General features: G+C 41.6%; 2 protein-coding genes across 2 annotated transcripts in view; both read right to left on the reverse strand.

Annotated features, from left to right (window-relative positions):
• The window catches only part of LOC307172832 (NACHT, LRR and PYD domains-containing protein 3-like), a 67,147-nt gene that overhangs the window by 41,662 nt on the left and 5,984 nt on the right, over positions 1-19,501 (reverse strand). The window lies entirely within an intron of this gene.
• On the reverse strand, positions 313-17,731 carry LOC307154750 (NACHT, LRR and PYD domains-containing protein 3-like; the record flags this gene model as incomplete). Its single annotated transcript, XM_079864839.1, has 8 exons — positions 313-487; positions 711-881; positions 1,112-1,282; positions 1,857-3,650; positions 3,828-3,923; positions 4,218-4,313; positions 4,580-4,796; positions 17,524-17,731. 8 exons carry the CDS (start codon positions 17,729-17,731, stop codon positions 313-315), a joined length of 2,928 nt encoding a protein of 975 aa, XP_079720965.1.

Raw genomic sequence — 19,501 nt, forward strand, 5'->3', positions numbered from 1 at the left:
TAGTGAGAGTGGCCGGGAAGCACATCGTAGATATTTCTGAAGTGCATAGTTGTCATCTATGTCGCTATCTGTGCATGTGTGCGTTCAGAGACATAACCACACACACTGTACACTCACGAAGACAGATAATCATCTGCTGGCTGTCAATAAATCCATTGAAGAACATTAGAGCATTCGATTGCATTCTTACCGATGCACCACAGTGGTCACTTATTCTCAACTAGCTACAGTTACAGTCCTAGCTATCAAGTCACCATTACAAAAGGGTTAAAATAACATTATTCCTGTCTCAGTTAAGATTAATGTATGATCTTACCCCAGTTTCTTCAGTTTACAGTGAGGATCCTTCAGTCCATCATAGAGTAGCGTCAGACCTTTATCTCCTATTATATTCTCAGTCAGATCCAGTTCTCTGAGGTGTGAGTTTGATCTCAGAGCTGAAGTCAGAGCAACACAACCTTCAGCTGTGATCGTACAACATCTCAACCTGTAGAACAACGACACACACTTAATCTCTCAGTTCAGCAGGAACTACAGAACCATAGAGAGACTGAGATATTAAATAGTAAACCTGTGCGGGATTAATGTTTTTATTACATTTTACATTATTTTGTGTTAATGTAATTCACTATGATTCGAACAACATAAGGAGAATAATCCCTTAAAATAATATGATACTTGTCTCAGTTAAGATTAATGTATGATCTTACTCCAGTTTCTCCAGTTTACAGTGAGAATCCTTCAGTCCATCAGAGAGCAGCGTCAGACCTTTATCTCCTATTATATTCTCAGTCAAATCCAGTTCTCTGAGGTGTGAGTTTGATCTCAGAGCTGAAGCCAGAGCAGCACAACCTTCAGCTGTGATCTTACAACATCTCAACCTGTAGAACAACGACACACACTTTAATCTCTCAGTTCAGCAGGAACTACACAACCACAGAGAGACTGAGATATTAAATATTAAATGTGGGTTTCATGTTTTTATTATTTTTTATTTACTTTTGCATTATTGTGTGTTAATTTAAGTCACTATGATTTGAACAACATAAGGAGAATAATCCCTTAAAATAACATTATTCTTGTCTCAGTTAAGATTAATGTATGATCTTACTCCAGTTTCTCCAGTTTACAGTGAGGATCTTTCAGTCCATCAGAGAGCAGCTTCAGACCTTTATCTCCTATTATATTCTCAGTCAAATCCAGTTCTCTGAGGTGTGAGTTTGATCTCAGAGCTGAAGTCAGAGCAGCACAACCTTCATCTGTGATTTTACAACATCTCAACCTGTAAAACAACGACACACATTTTAATCTCTCACTTCAGCAGGAACTACACAACCACAGTTAGACTGTGATATTAAATAGTAAACCTGTGTGGGTTTAATGTTTTTATTACTTTTGCTTTATTGTGTATTAAAGTAAATTACGATCTAAAAATATATAAGGATTATAATCCCTTTTGTAGATCTTTTCTATGCTGATTAAGTGTGTATTTTGTTTAAAAAATTAGTACAAATTAATACTACCATAGACATAGTGAACAGAGAAGCACATCACTACAACACACACATACACACACACACACACACACACACACACACACACACACTCAGGTGTGTGTGTGTGTGTGTGTGTGTGTGTGTGTGTGTGTTGTAGTGATGTGCTTCACAAAAAGTGTGTATTTTGTTTAAAAAATTAGTACAAATGAATACTACCATAGACATAGTGAACAGAGAAGCACATCACTACAACACTCACTCACACACACACACACACACACACACACACACACACACACACACACACACACACACACACACACACACACACACACACCTGATGATTGTCCTCAGACTTACTTTGCTGATCTGGAGGCTTCAACTACAGGCAAGAGCTTCTGAAGAACTTCATCCGGTAACATGTGGTCTTGGTCTTGATTGGTGCTTATGTATTTCTTTAACTCAAACTCATCCAAACACTCTGAGGTTAATAGAGCAAAGACAACAGCTGACCACTGTGACGAGGACAATCTGGTGCTTGAAAGACCTCCACATCTGAGACACTCCTGTATTTCATTTACGAGAGAATGATCACCCAGTTCATTTAAAGAGTGGAACAGATTGATGTATTTCTCTGGTGAAGGATTCATTCTTATTCTCATTTTAATGTATCCAACCGTTTTCTCTTCACTGTACGAGATGTTTCTAACATGCGTCAGAAGGCCTTTCAGGAGCTTCTGATTTGACTCCCGTGAGAGACCCAAAAGAAACCGCAGGAAAAGATCCAGATGTCCATTTCTACTCTGCAGAGCCTTGTCCACGGCTCTCTGGTGCAGGTCAGATATCGTGTGACACGTGAACTCGTGTGCATGTTTTGAGCTGAGGGTTTCATTGAGCACATCCCTCTTGTACAACAGGAATGAAAGCAGAGCATAAAAAGCTGCTAGATGCTCCTGAATGCTCAGATGAACAAAGCAGAAGACTTTCCCCTGATACAAGCCCAACTCCTCTCTGAAGATCTGAGTGCACAATCCTGAGTAAACTGATGCTTCTGTCTCATCAATGCCACACTCTCTCAGGTCTTCCTCATAGAAGATCAGGTTGCCTTTCACAAGCTGCTGGAAGGCCAGTTTCCCCAGTTTGAGGATCATGTCTTCATCTTTCACTTTCTTCTTATAGTCCTTCTCATGTTTGATGTTGGTCTGAATGATCAGGAAGTGTGTGTACATTTGAGTGAGAGTCTTGGGAATCTCTTCATTCTCTGCTTCGCTCAACATCTTCTCTAAAACAGTGGCTGAGATCCAGCAAAACACTGGGATTTGGCACATGATGAAGAGGCTCCTTGATGACTTCAGGTGTCTGATGATTTTATTGGCCAGACTCTGATCACTGATTCTCTTCCAGAAGTATTCCTCCTTCTGTGGATCATTGAATCCTCGTACCTCAGTCACTCGATGGACACACTCAGAGGGAACGAGATCGGCTGCTGCTGGTCTGGAGGTGATCCAGATGAGAGCAGAGGGAAGCAGATTCCCCACAATGAGGTTCGTCAGCAGCACGTCCACTGAGGCTGATTCAGATATATTACACAGTTTCACATTAAAATCCAGAGACAGACGACACTCGTCCAGACCATCAAAAACAAAGACAACTTTATATTCATCACTGACTGGTTTAATTTCTTTTGTTTCAGGGAAAAAGACATGAAGAAGCTTTGAAAGACTGAGTGTTTTGTCCTTCATTAGGTTGAGCTCTCTGAAAGCAAGTGGAAACATGAGCTGGATCTCCTGATTCTCTGTCCCTTCAGTCCAGTCCAGGATGAACTTCTGCACAGAGACTGTTTTTCCAATGCCAGCGACTCCCTTTGTCAGCACAGCTCTGATGGGTTTGTCTTGTCCAGGTAAAGGTCTAAAGATGTCTGTGCATTTGATTGGTGTGTCCTCTGTTGCTGCTCTCCTGGATTGAGTCTCAATCTGTCTCACCTCATGCTCATTATTGATCTCTCCACAATCACTCTCTGTGATGTAGAGATCAGTGTAGATCTCATGCAGCAGTGTTGGGTTTCCCTGCTTTGCTGTTCCCTCATAAAGACACTGAAACTTTTTCCTCAGATTTGATCTAAAGGTCTTGAGGGCTTCAGTATCTTGAGGGCCACTAATGTAAGATAAAATAAAATTGTAAAATAAATAATATAAATACATTGTAACAGGATATTGTATTGCGTCAAGATCCTGCTATGCAAGTCTCTTTGGATAAAGGTCAAATGTCTGTCAAATTAATAAATGTAAATATAAACATGTGTAATCAATAAAAGTTTAGTACCGTGTTTACCTAAACCCAGGATCAGTGTGCCCACTAAAGTTGAGTGGAGGATTTATTGACCGGTCACTCTTCATGGACACACAGCTGCGGTCTGGAGGGTCCAGTCTGTGGTTTTAGTTGAACACAAGTGAATGTAAATCACACTATTAAATTCATGACTTTTTGTAATGAACTGATTCAGATGAATGAATTCCATTAACATTTATTATGTTGTTGGAGACTTTACAGAAAGTGCACATCTACATATCTGAGCAGTTGATTAAGATCTTTTAATTAATAACATCTGAAATACAGTACATACAGTCACGTTAGTCCCTTTTTACAGCATTAATGAAGAACTATTTTCTTAGATTCAACACAGAATATGTAATAAGATAAATGGTTTAGTGAAGTGTTTACCTAAACCCAGGATCAGTGTGTCCACTAAAGCTACGTAGAGGATCCATTGACTGGTCAATCTTCACGGACACACAGCTGGGGTCTGGAGGATCTGGCCTGTGCAGTGAAGATGAACACAACAAGTGAATGTAATTCACACACTTTTATATTAATCACTTTTGTAATGGTTGATTGTTCTTGGTGACTGAATAATTTAGTTAGTATGTATTATGCTGTTGGAGACATAACAGCAAGTGCAACAGTTATAGTCGTCATCTTCACATATCAGAGTTGTTAATTGTCACGCCTGGCTATGCAGTGCTGGGTGTGTCTCTCCCTGGCTTGCTTGGCCATGTGTGGGTAATCAAGCCTGAACTGCCTACTGCTGCTGTTCTGTGTCACTTTTAGGTGGAGCTGTTGCGATGGGCCGTGCCGTGCTAATTGGTGGACCGATGAGGGTGTCTTTAAAATCATTGCCTTCCAGTGGATTCGGGTCTCTCTTTCTGCTATTCCGGCCTGACGATGAGAGGCTGGCTGCGGTCAGCGCTTCTTGAACATTCTCCTTTTTGGCTTCCCATTTACTGACTTTTGTAAATCGTTCTTTAATAAACCAGCATTATAATTAAATACTAAGTTCAGAGTGGTCTCCCCTATGTCAACTCTACATTGAGCCAAGTGGACTTGACATATGGGGGCTCGTCCGGGATGTTTTGATCCCGAATATTGGTACGTATAGTCTACTTTGATTCCCACTGTCGGCTATGGTAGCGTAGTGCGGTGTGTAGCAACGTCATCGGTGTGATTTTGTGAATGAAATCAGTGGGCGTAGTTTTAAGCATGCCGTTTTTTTCGCCGGATGTTTTGTTTTGGGGAGATCTGCGCTGATCTTGTTGGTTTTGAATTTGGATTTGAGGTAAATTGGGTAGCATTATTTAGTAGATTAGAGTATTTAGTGCAGCCACTTTGTTTGTAATGTGTGATTGCTGTTTACGTAGTGGGGCGACTAAAATTCTGGAGCTATCGTTATCCCCGTGTTAGAGCGCTTTCGTGCTGGGATTTAGGTTGTGTTGTCACTGGAGTCTGGACCAGGGCACCGCCGTAGAGAACCGGCTGAATTGGCTTCGGTCGGGGCAGTACGTCTCTGTCGGTATTGGTGAGTAAATTATCCTGATTCTTGGAATCAGTGTGAAGATAGGTTTGTATAGTGGGGTGTAAATGTTTAGGGGGAGAGCTCCGTGAGTTGCTCTGCTGCTTGACCTGCTTTTTTACTTTGCAAAATTGTTTGTTTGTGGTTGTTTAAGAGAAATTGGAAAACGTACAGGTATATTTAATTAGTTTGGTTAATAGTGTACATATTATTGAAAATAGTCTGTATAATGAGTGTGTTGGAGGATTTTTTTGCTGCTCCTTCGGAGAGTTTGTTGGTGGAGCTAACAAAAGAGCAGTTGGTGAATGTTGCAGATTTTTATGGGATTGAACTGACACTGCCAAAAACAGCAAAGAAAGATAAATTGATAGATTTTATTCGTAATTGTTTGAAAGAAAATCAAGTGTTTCCTGACAACCCGCCTGTTTCAAGTCCCTTGGCTAAAAGTAACGAATTAACCTATGAACAACAAAAAATACTATTGCAGATGCAATTGGATCAAAAGAGATGGGAATTTGAGCAAAAGAAATTGGAAATAGAACAAGATTTAGAATGCAAGAGAATGGAATCTATTGAAAGAGAAAAAGATCGTTTGTTTGAAAGGGAAAAACTGAAGCATTTGGAGTATGAACAGGAGCGGGCTCGTGAACTTGAACGCACCAGACTTAAGCTGGTGGCTGAAGGTAGAACCGGTGGAAATTCCACTCAATCGGGTGTAAATCGGGTGTAGCAAATATGATTAAGTTTCTTCCAAAATTCAACGAACGAGATCCGGACATATTTTTCTCTTTGTTTGAAAATGTTGCTGCCGACCAGAATTGGAGTGATGAAGATAAGACTTTGCTTTTACAAACGGTATTAGTTGGGCGTGCACAAGAGGCATTTGTGGCACTGTCTTTTGTCGAAAGAAAGAGTTACCAATCAGTAAAAGAGGCTGTGTTAAAAAGTTACGAATTGATTCCTGAGGCTTATAGACAACGTTTTCGCAATTGGAGAAAGTCGGAAAAACAAACTCACGCTGATGTGGCCAGAGAGCTTAGTAGCTTTTTTAATCGCTGGCGCACAGCGGAAGGGATTGATTCGTTTAATGATTTGTGCGATTTAGTTATTTTGGAACAGTTTAAGAACATTTTGCCCGAACAGATTGGTACATATTTAAACGAACATAAGGTGAAGACAGCTGCCGAGGCTGCTGTCCTCGCTGATGGATATGTGTTGACGCATAGAAATCATATGCGGGATTTTTCTCCGCGTTATGATAAACGCAAGGAAAATCGCCCCGTCCGCGTAAATGCGGGTTTTCCTGGGAGGTCTTATCCTGCGCCTCGTAATAGAACATGGGAACGTGATGCCGACAGTAAGTGCCATTACTGTTTTGAATTAGGTCATTGGAAAAAGGAATGTCCAGTCTTGAGTGCCCATAATAAGAGTAAAGTAAGCAATGTCAAGGATGTTGCCTGTGCCTCGTCGATTCCCGCTGCGCAGTTGAGGAATGTTAAGTTAAATGGAACTCAAACTGATCCTGAACATTCTAACATGTTGTGTGATGAACCTAAAATCACAGTGTCTGATTACGCTCCTTTTATCACCGAAGGGTTTGTTTCACTGGTGGGAGATGCTCATAGGGTACCAGTTAAAATATTGCGTGACACTGGGGCTTCAGAGAGTTTCATTTGCCAGTCGGTCCTGCCTTTCTCTTCTTTGTCTGATATTGGGAGTTTTGTGTTGATTCGAGGAATTGGGCTCCAACCGTTTCCAGTGCCATTGCATAGAATTCAGTTGCAGTCGGGGTTTGTGAATGGAGAGGTGACTATAGCTGTACGTCCGACTCTACCGGTAGAAAATATTGACCTGATTATCAGAAAAATTTGGCAGGGGGTTGTGTGTGGCCGGAGATGTCATGTCCGTCCCCTGTGGTTAAAACAGTGGCTATGCCATCAGTTGAGCCGGACAAATGTCTTAAAGATTTTCCAGAGGTGTTCACTGCCTGTGCGATGACGCGAGCAATGGCTCGTGCTCAGACAGTGAAACCATCTGATGTATCTAAGGCTAGTGCAGTTAAAGTGTTTGTACCAGATTTACCAGCACCATTGTCTCCTAGTGAGGTAATTGAGGCGCAAAAGAATGACTGTACTCTTGAGAAGTATTTTGCTTTGGCCTCGGGCGATGATAATGTTGATCATGGTTATCTGATCCAAAATGGTTTGTTGCTGCGCAGGTGGTCGCCTCGGGCGGACAATGATGTGGCAGATCAGGTGTTGCAGGTGGTGATGCCTGTGAAATACCGGGAGTTGGTGTTAAAAGCAGCGCACGGAGAAGCGTCTGGCCATTTTGGGGTGAGGAAACCTACAATCATGTATTGGAACATTTCTATTGGCCACGGATAAAAAGGGATATAGCGAGTTTCGTAAAAGGTTGCCATGCTTGTCAAATTGCAGGTAAACCAAATGTTTCAATTAAACCTGCGCCGCTACAACCCATTCAGTCCGTGGGCATTCCATTTGAACATCTAGTTATTGATTGTGTGGGCCCTTTGCCACAGTCAAAGTCTGGCAGTGTTTATCTTTTCACAGTGATGTGCCAAGCGACACGTTACCCTGCGGCATATGCTTTAAGGACTATAACCACAAGATCAATTGTGAGGGCTTTGTCTCAGTTTATATCCATTTTTGGTCTACCAAAAGTAATCCAAAGCGATCGTGGATCAAATTTTACGTCCAAGACATTTGCGGCGGCGTTAAAAGAACTGCGAGTAAAACATAATTTAAGTAGCGCATATCACGGCCAGAGCCAGGGGGTTCTGGAAAGTTTTCATGCCACATTGAAATCGTTGTTGCGCGCTTATTGTGTAGAACTTAAAAAATATTGGGAAGAGGGCTTACCGTGGCTACTACTGGCGGTAGTACCGTGTGGTAGTACAGGAGAGCACGGGGTTTAGCCCTAATGACTTAGTTTTTGGGCACAAAGTGCGCACCTTTCTATCGGTGTTGAGTGGTGATTTAGATGGTGGCGTGGAGATACCTGGGAATTTGGCCGATTATGTGCATGGCTTTCGACCGAAGGTTGTTCTTGGCTGGGAAGTTGGCTAATGCAAATCTATGTGAAGCGCAAACTAAAATGAAGCGACGGTACGATCTTAAAGCAGAGGTAAGAATGTTTAGCCCTGGTGATCGAGTGGTTGCGTTGCTGCCAATTCCAGGTTCTGCATTAGAGGCCAAATATACTGGTCCATATACTGTTGTGCGGAAAATATCGGAGAACAACTATGTGGTGTCCACCCCTGAGCGGAGGAGGAAAACACAACGGATTCATGTTAATTTACTCAAACCATATTATTCCTCACCATTGCAGGTGGTGGGTGATAAGACTGCTTATAGACCTGTTGGACTGGCTATTGCAGGGCGCACCCAACGCTTCTGAGGTGGCAGCTGGGGATGGGGTGCGAGATCCGGATGATGCGGTCCTGCAGGCTAGGCTAAACAATTCAGACACGTTGGTTAGCTTGGATAGCCTCTTGGGGCATTTGGATGGGGAACAACGTGATCAGTTAAAATCTTTACTTTTTGAGTTTTCGTCTTTATTTTCCGACACACCAACCTGTACCAATCTTATCGAACATGACATTGATGTGGGGGATGCAAAACCCATTCGACAGAGATTTTACCGTGTTGCTCCGGACAAACGAAAAAGCTTGGATGCCAGTGTGCAATATCTGCTTGATAATGGTTTAGCAAAACCATCATATTCGAGCTGGGCATCACCATGCTTACTTGTTAAAAAATCTGACAACACATTTAGGTTTTGTACAGACTATAGAAAGGTGAATGCGGTAACAAAGGCTGATTCCTTTCCTTTACCACGTATCGAAGATTGTGTGGATCAGGTTGGTAGTGCTCGATATGTAAGTAAATTTGATTTATTAAAGGGCTATTATCAGGTACCGCTTACGCCTAGGGCGCAGGAAATTTCTGCATTGATTACACCTTCGGGGTTGTATTCTTACACCCGTATGAGTTTTGGACTGCGAAACGCCCCCTGCACATTCCAACGTCTCATGAATCGTGTCATTGCGGGGTTGGACGGGTGTGCAGTTTATATAGACGACGTGGTGTGTTACGCAGACACCTGGGAAATGCATCTGACGTGCATACGTTCGCTGTTTGAGAGGTTGGTGGCAGCAACGCTCACGGTGAATCTTGCGAAATGCGAGTTTGCCCAGGCCACTGTGGTTTTTTTAGGCAAGGTGGTGGGGCAGGGGCAAGTGCGGCCAATTAGGGCTAAAGTATTGGCCATTGACCAGTTTCCTTCGCCGACTACCAAAAAGGAAGTGATGCGTTTTCTAGGGATGATTGGGTTTTATCAAAATTTTTGTTGCAATTTTTCCACCGTTGTGGCCCCACTTACCAATTTGTTAAAACAAGCGTTTAAGTTTGTGTGGTCCGATGATTGTAAGCGTGCATTTGAAAATGCAAAGCTTTTGTTGAATTCTGCGCCTGTCCTGGCTGCACCCAAGTTAGATGATCCTTTTCAACTTCAAGTGGATGCAAGTCAGGTGGGGGCTGGCGCAGTGCTCATACAAAAAGATGAGCAAGAAATTGAGCGACCAGTAGGTTATTTTTCACGCAAATTTAATCGTCACCAGCTTAATTATTCGACGATCGAAAAGGAGGCTCTAGCGTTGATCTGGGCGCTTCAGCATTTCGAGGTATATGTGGGGGGTGGTTTACATCCCGTTGTGGTTTATGCAGACCACAATCCGCTCACATTCCTACAGTCTTTACAAAATGCTAATCAGCGTCTCATGCGGTGGGCGCTGTTTTTGCAGCCCTACCGACTGTCTATTAGACACATTCGTGGCGCTGATAATGTGTTAGCAGATGCGCTTTCTCGGGCCCCGGATGAGTCGATGTGATGTTGTCCTTTTTCTACCCTGTCTTTGTCTTGTCTCTGTCCTCCCTTAATTAGCTATCCAAGGTGCCAGGATTTTGCTGGGTGGTAAGATACAGTGGAGATCTGGGGTGAGAGTGGTCAGTGTTGGTTATGGGTTGTAACAGTTGTGACCACATGGATAAATGAGTGAATGTGCACGATTGAATGTGTGTATGGGTATTCCCGTGTGATTGAGTTTAGTTTAATATTTGCTTTGTAGTTATTTGTTACTTTGGATTCATAATTAAACACTCCCAATCTCCAGAGTCCCACTAACGTGGGCCTCTGTTTTTTTGGGGGGAGTGATGTCACGCCTGGCTATGCAGTGCTGGGTGTGTCTCTCCCTGGCTTGGCCATGTGTGGGTAATCAAGCCTGAATTGCCTACTGCTGCTGTTCTGTGTCACTTTTAGGTGGAGCTGTTGCGATGGGCCGTGCCGTGCTAATTGGTGGACCGATGAGGGTGTCTTTAAAATCATTGCCTTCCAGTGGATTCGGGTCTCTCTTTCTGCTATTCCGGCCTGACGATGAGAGGCTGGCTGCGGTCGGCGCTTCTTGAACATTCTCCTTTTTGGCTTCCCATTTACTGACTTTTGTAAATCGTTCTTTAATAAACCAGCATTATAATTAAATACTAAGTTCAGTGTGGTCTCCCCTATGTCAACTCTACATTGAGCCAAGTGGACTTGACATTAATTAAGCTCTTCTTTCTGAAATGCACTCCATAGAGCAGTGGTTTCCAAACTGGGGGGCGTCCAGAATATTAAAAGAGTTCAAGGCAAGACCAGAATAGAAACTTTTCGGTATGGGTCTTTCGGTTTGGTATGTATGTGTAACAAATACAGTGTTGGTTTAAACCATTGCACTGCAGAACTTCATATGGAACTCATAGTTTAATATATCTTCATTTTAACGAATCGGTAACAATTCTTAAATCCCAAGATCAATCTTTTAGTCTCTGCCATTTCAGTTTATGCGTCAAAACTTCACTAGACATTATATAGCATACCTCCTATCCAATAATCGCATTAAGCTTTGTGTTTTGTTACTTTCGATAAGAAACAAAGTCTCATCTTAAAAATTATGTACATTTTTCAGGAAATTCAAACAATTAATGCCGTTTTGATGCTATTCGATGTTTTCTACACAGTAAATTCCCCAGTGTTAAATTAACACTGCTCAGAGCACATATGGTCCCACTCTACATGGTGTTAAAGTAACACTGAAGCAGTGTTAAAGTTAATGAGATAATTAAGTGATCAATTGAGTGATGATTGAGCATTAGTGATGAACACCTGTTGTTGTTAACAAGCAGAATCACTGAAGGAAAGAGAAACAGTAGAACTACAACTGACTTCAGCCACAGCCTTAAATTAAATCAGATAAAGATAAAAAGACATTAAATCTGTGAAGATCTCAGCAGAGGAGGATTAAACAACTCCACAAACAGCATTACCAGCCTCACTTATTACTAACCAGGGGTGCGTTTCCCGAAAGCATCGTTGGCCAACTATGGTCGCAAGTTCCGTCGTTACCAATAGAGTTCAATGGACATTGCGATGAACTTGCGACCATAGTTGGCCAACGATGCTTTCGGGAAACGCACCCCAGACTGACTTTATTTCTGTCATATGTCTATTAGGGCTGGGCGATATATCGCATGACATTGATATGCGCCTCTCGTCAGTAAAGCCGGTTCCTTGATTAGTAGTAAATCGCCTTCACCTGCTTTCAGATGGAGCGGCATTTACTACACAGCAAAAACTCCAGTGTTAAATGAACTCTCCTGGGAGTGTATATGAGTCCACACTCAAGATTGTTGAAGTTAATGAGATAATTAAGTGATTAAATGAGTGATGATTGAGCATTATTGAAGACACCTGATGATAACAAGCAGAATCACTGAAGGAGAAAATCTCAAATTGTAAGCCACCGTTATGGTGATCAGTGTTTGCTTTAGTTGGGCTCTTGACCCTTATATTATTAAGTTTAATTTTTGTGTGGCTGTTGTGTCTGACTTACAACTGCCAGATGAACAAAGAAAAAAGTGATCTGATGGTGTTGGTTATGTTATGAGAATCATCATTTGAACTTTATGTTTTTGGTTTATGTTGTTGATTACAGCATAACTGTGATTCTGCATAAATATCCAGAATTTTAGATATAATATAAAGGATTTCTTTAAAGGTTTTTTTTTTTTTTTTAAATCTTTCTTTTAGGCACACACAGACGTCAAGATTCAGTCTATGCATCTCAACAATGGTGTCGAGCAGAATATTCAATTAGGAAAAGTAAATTACATAGACAATTCAGATCATAATTTATTTATACCGCAATGCATGATGGGAGCCATTAATGAGTTGTGATTGGTGGCAGCCACTGCAACATGCTTTATTATTGTCACCATTGTTGAGATTCACAGGCTGATTATTGATGTCTGTGTTTCTAAATAAATACATTTGAAAGTGTTTTGATCAGAACAATGTTTATTAAATATATTGGATTATAAGAAAAATGCTGATAATCATATGCTGTAGAATCACAGAGCTGCTGCTAACAAGTTACACCAAACTATCTCAATAAGTTTCATTTTTCAGATCACAGCATGATTATGTCAAAACATAACCAACACTATCAGATCACACTTTTTCTTTGTTCATTTGACTGTTATAAATCAATAACAGCAGACAAACAAAGTCTAAAGTTAATAATATACAGTAAGGGTCAAGAGCCCAACTAAAGCATACACTGATCACCATAACGGTGGCTTACAATTTGTGATTTTCTCGTTCAGTGATTCTGCTTGTTATCATCAGGTGTCTTCAATAATGCTCAATCATCACTCAATTAATCACTTAATTATCTCATTAACTTCAACAATCTTAAGTGTGGACTCAAATACACTCCCAGGAGAGTTCATTTAACACTGGAGTTTTTGCTGTGTAGTAAATGCCGCTCCATCTGAAAGCAGGTGAAGGCGATTTACTACTAATCAAGGAACCGGCTTTACTGACGAGAGGCGCATATCAATGTCATGCGATATATCGCCCAGCCCTAATAGACATATGCCAGAAATAAAGTCAGTCTGGTTAGTAATAAGTGAGGCTGGTAATGCTGTTTGTGGAGTTGTTTAATCCTCCTCTGCTGAGATCTTCACAGATTTAATGTCTTTTTATCTTCATCTGATTTAATTTAAGGCTGTGGCTGAAGTCAGTTGTAGTTCTTGTGTTTCTCTTTCCTTCAGTGATTCTGCTTGTTAACAACAACAGGTGTTCATCACTAATGCTCAATCATCACTCAATTGATCACTTAATTATCTCATTAACTTTAACACTGCTTCAGTGTTACTTTAACACCATGCAGAGTGGGACCATATGTGCTCTGAGCAGTGTTGATTTAACACTGGGGAATTTACTGTGTATGTACGACGTTCTCAATATAATTCATAATCCCATGTTTATGCGCGTTATGGTTAACAACGCGTTTAACAACGCGTTATGGTTATTGTGTTATTAAAACTGTGTACTCAGTACGCACAGAACAGAGGGGCGGGGTGAGCAAAGCTCATTATCATTTAAAGACACATGCACTCAAACGGCGTGCTGAAAACAGAGCTGTTTTTGACCAGGTAAAATGAGTGTTTTCTTACAATACTAATGAGAATTTTTAATTAAAGTATATTACAAACATTTAATTTAGACCCTAAAGAATCATATTAGCTTGTACAAAAATGGCATTATATGACCCCTTTAATAATTCTTAAGTGGTTAGTAATAAGTGAAGTATGTAATAATCAAGCATCAGCGGTGTAAAGTCCAGGGGTCAGAAAGTAAAAGTCCTGCCTTATGTTTATTCCACCAATGAACTCAGCCAGTTGATTTCACTAATTAGTTATATCTCCTGTCTGAATTCGCAAATCCAGGTGATTGGAGCAAAATACTGAGGAGGACTTTTACTTTCTGAACCTGCCACACGTCAGCCAAGAGTAAAGAAATAAACCAGAACTGGACCTTATCTGAGCCACAAAATCTGTGTATATTAAATATGGAGTCATCTCAGCCTTTATAAGCCTGTTAACAAGCAGAATCACTGAAGGAAAGAAGAGAACAGAAAAAGAGATGAGTAGAAACACAAGAACTACAACTGACTTCAGACACAGCCTTAGATGAAATCTCTGAAGATCTCAGCAGAGGAGGATTAAAATATTAGTTGAACTCTTAACTCTTATTATTATATATTGTCTGCTGTGACAGTGTGTTTGTTAAACACATTTACAGTATCAAAAGAAGCTAAAACAAAATGACATCAGGTGATGATTGTTACCTGTTGACAGTTTTATAATCATCATGAAGTAACAGTTTTGTTGTGTCAATTAATATATTTACATTCTGTGTTACTACAGCATGATATCCAGCAGTATTATAATCAGTTAGAAGACTTTAACAAACATGAGCGCAAAAAAATTACCAACAATGACATGCAGACACACAAATATATCAACAATCAGCGTATGAATCTCTACATTGGTGACAATCAAAAGTACCTTGCTGCAATGCGTGCTGGGTACCAGCATACATAGTACAAAACTCCCAGCATGCATTGCAGCATGGATAAATTATGCAGCTGAATTTACCAATTGTTTTGTTTAATTCTAAATATTTGCTTTTATTTTTTGCTGTTGTTTTTGTTGACAATTAATAGCTTCTTTGTGATGTTCAGATTTGATCTAATTATCTGAATATTTTGTTGATTGTCACCATTGTTGAGATTCATGTGCTGATTGTTGATATCTTTGTGTGTGAGCGAAGATTAACTTTTAGTGCTCATGTTTCTTAAATTCTTCTAACTGATTGCTGCATGAAATATGATATGATGTAATATAATGTTAAACATTAAAATCTTTAGTAATAAGTTGGAAATTTGGTTATACTATAAAGCTCTTCAACTTAATAATAATCCAGAAATTAAATATGTTTCCCAAATGTTTCTCCTCTTTCTGGATTATTATTAAGTTGAAGAGATTTATCCATGGCCTCCTTCCAAACATCCAGGGAGCTGTGCGACTGACCTGCATTGCGTGGGAAGCGCAGGATCTAGAAGTGGTGATGCAACATGCGAAGCATGCCGAACAGAATGATGAAAAGAAGAACACAGAAAAGGAAAAAAAATTGCAGACTGCCCAGTATATGTTTTACCAAACTCAGTCAAACTACCAAATGCCAAGAAACAACAATCAACTGCCAGGAAATGGAAGGTGGAATCAATGGCAAGAGAAAGGGCGTGGCCGAGGTAAGACAAGGTCTGCGGACATGTGCAGAAACTGTGGCCAAAGAGGTCATTGGGCTAAAGAATGTCCAAACAACTTTACCCAACAACAACGTCACCCACAACAACAGTACTCAAGTTACTACCCACAGCAACAGTAACAACAGAGCTATCCGCCAAGAAAGCAGAACTACAGAGAGCAAAGTGCTTCCTCATTCCACCCGCCCCCACCAGTGCCGTACAGGACTGCATAGGATAAGGGGAGAGACACTCAAACAGCAACTCAACTGATACAACTGACTAAAGACCCAAATTCAAACCCAATGATGACAATATCTGTACAAAGACTTTCAGTTTAATTTTTAATAGATACCAGGGCCATTTTTTCAACTCTCACGATCAAGACCGCATCCAAGTTTAACAAATTGCCACTTTCTGATCAGACTCGTACAACGTACGGTATATCAGGTTTAGCACAAATTGATAAATTGTCAATGCCATTAACAGTGATAGATGGGAATAAAACATGTACACACCCATTTTTGATTTTTGAAACATGCCCTTTAAATTTATTAGGTAGAGATTTAATGTCTAAATTAGAAATGACAACTACTCATTGGAAGAGATAACGGTGACACCAAAGAATGGAAATTTTGCTCAAATGTCACAAAATTGGTATTATAACTGGGCTATAACTCCTTCATTTGACCCATATTCAGAGTATGAGGTTTTACCAGCAGACTATGAAAAGCCATCTCATTTCCACTGAGAGAAATAGTGAGAATGAGGAGAAATGGTTTAATGAGCAGCTGGGTGAGAAATTAACTCTTGAATATCTGCTAATATCACAGCATTTCTCTGCATTTACTGTAAAGCTAACGCACTCTCAATCTGCTTTCTTTCAACAGTTGCAAGTCCAGCCTCATGTCTCAGTAGGAAAGGAGGGAGGAAGCTCTTGGGCGGAAGTAGGAGTGTGGCTCACAGAGCAAGTGGAGAAAGGGGGCTGGACTTGGCAAGATGATGGGTATTATCAAAATAATGCCGAGGTAAGAGCGTATCCCACAATGCAGACAGTGACAGTTCACATATTGTGCAGTGAGGAGAGAAAATTTATTCCTGATACAATTGTTTGTAAAAATAGTTTGTGCAGGATTTGCGATTGGTGAATGTGGCTGTTCAACCGCGTTCCCCAATCGTACCAAATCCATCAACAATTTTATCTGAAATACCAAACAATGCTACCCATTTTACTGTGATCGATTTGGCATTTGTCACCACTAGGGCCGAGCACAACCACCACTCCGGAGGAGCTACACCAAAGTACACCAACGAGGCCAGACAACGACGTGATACAAAAGCTTGATTCTTTTTATTGAATACAAAAAAACTTTAAGAAAATGTCACTGACACAGGACTCCTCGTAGGGGCCGCTCGTTGAAACAGGTCAAAGGAGTCTTCAATGGAGGAAGACTCCGGCCAGCCGGCGGTTAGTCCTCTCCTTTTACAGAACAGCAGTGTGGGGGGGACAAAGGACGTTAGCTTTCGGGTAAATAGCAGCGGAGGACTGGGTATCTCCGCTTGTAGGACCACAGTGGGGGGGGGATTGGACAGAGGACCAGGACCTTCCAATGAAGAGCAGCAGACAACAGTATGTGGTGGGCAGAGCACAATGACCGTCAGATAAGGCGCAACAGACAACAGTAGGTGGTGGGCAGGACACAAGGGACTTCAGGTAGATAGCGGCTGACAGTGGACTCTTTTCACAAGCCAGCATCCGATCACTGAGTGTCACCTTCCTTTCACAGGGCAGCGGCGGATAACAGGTTCTGCCAGAAAGACTCGGGAGAATTAATGCTGTAGCAAAGACATTTATTAATGAGCTCAGCAAGCAATTAAATTCTTTGGCGGAGGCCCCGTTCATGACTCGAATTCCAGGGGTATTGAATCAGCGACTGCTGACTGAAGATGAAGGCAGGGGCGCCGCTCACCCCCCGAGGCGATGAAGGGGGCCATCTGGTGGTGGTGGGGTGGATGGAAGGGAGGGCGTCTTGAAGACTTCAGGTTGGAGAGAAGAGCCCATTTAGTGATGTTGGGGATGGTGGAGGTGGACACCTGGGTGGTCGTGATGGGGGGGATGGAGGAGAAGATCCGTCTTAGTGGTGGTGGGGAGGAAGGTGGTGGCTGGAGCAACAGCATCTGCGGACTCAGATATGAGTAAGTGCTGCCCTTTTATGCTACAGCAAGAAAATGAATGGGTAGTTGAAGAGGCAATTAGTGACGTAAATGATTGAGTCTCCCTGGCAGAACTTGCGCTAGCTTTATATCTCTCTCTTCACAGAACAGCAATGGTGAGTACAGAATCCAACAGTTAATAACTGAGTCTTCTCTTACCACAGGACAGAAATGGCAGAATGAAGATCTTCACAACAACACACCAGGCTAAACAATCCCCGACAAAGATTTCAGAGTGCTGATAACGTCTAATTTCCCTTACTCATGCATGCATCAAATCACTGTAAATCCTCACACGTGCTCACTTCAATCTTCAGACACTGCAATGACACACCACTTCACAGTGAAAAGTATACCTTCACTCCCTCTCGTCGGGGCCGGCCAGTCCACCGTCGTGATCTGTATATCCAACAATGCTTGTGCTCGTTCCGTTCTCCCAGTCCTACTGGCCAATCTCTTGTCCGTTCTCGATCTCAATCGTGCCCCGCTCCTCAGCCGCACTTTATCCTTCCCGTCTCCGCTTCCGTGGCTGCCCCACCAGTTTTGCCTCTCTTGCTCTCGTGACTCACACTTTGATCGCGACCGCTCTGCCTCCCGTGCATCTTCGAGCCACCATTTTTAAATCCCCCATTGGAGACACGCGCTCCAATGGCTGCTTGATTAGCTGCTGCAGCTGCCGCTTGTCAACGCGGTCGGACACTGCTGCTCAAATGACTCTGGAAAACAGAATGGTATTGGATACAGTTCTTGCGGACGAGGGGGGAGTTTATGTTAAAATTGGAAAAGAATGTTGTAGTTTCATTTCCAGCTTATGATGCGGATGGGGGTACCATCTCAAAGGTGCTAGACCAGTGGTTCTCAAAGTGTGGTACAGGCTCCGTCTAGTGGTACGCAGAGGAATCACTGAATTTCGCACGTATGATCAAACCGGTGTGATCTTTTATTGTCTATTGCAGGGGTGTCCAAACTCAGTCCTGGAGGGCCACTGTCCTGCAGAGTTTAGCTCCAACCCAAATTAAACACACCTGAACCAGATAATCAGACCTTGATTATCTGGTTCAGGTGTGTTTAATTGGGGTTGGAGCTAAACTCTGCAGGACATTGGCCCTCCAGGACTGAGTTTGGACACCCCTGGTCTATTGTGTGATCAGTCTTGGCTGGTCCCTGGAGCGTACGATACGATTACACCGGTGTGAGTAGAACGGCCAGTGCATCACGTGATCAACTAAATTCAAAATCAAATGTGCTTTCGCAGTTCGCTGGCGCTGAGCCATAGACGGACGCGCGCCACTCAGACGCTGTCAAATATCACAATTATTCAGTGTTTTTAACCACATAATGTTTATTTTAGGTTTCAGACATTTAAATTCACATAAGAACTACAAAAACAATACATTTAGAATTTGTAAAATACACACTGATGTCTATGGAAGCGGAAATAATAATAATTTCCATTATAATTAGACGACACGTTTTATATCAGATTGTGTAAGTACACATTGTTTAAGTAACTTTAAAGTTAACTCTATTCTTCTCCCAGTTCACCGGCCCCTTACTTAAATGTATTTCGGGAGAAGTGGATGAATTTACGTGCTGTAAATCCAACAGATCGGATTCTCTGAACAAACTAACATGACGCATAGCTCAACTAACGCGATCGTTATAAAGGTGTTTAAACAACATTTAACACTTCCACTTGCATATATTTGACAATCGGAATATCAAATATTTCAT

The sequence above is a fragment of the Squalius cephalus genome (genome assembly GCF_949319135.1).
Source record: "Squalius cephalus genome assembly, chromosome: 2".
Classification (NCBI taxonomy): Eukaryota; Metazoa; Chordata; class Actinopteri; order Cypriniformes; family Leuciscidae; genus Squalius; species Squalius cephalus.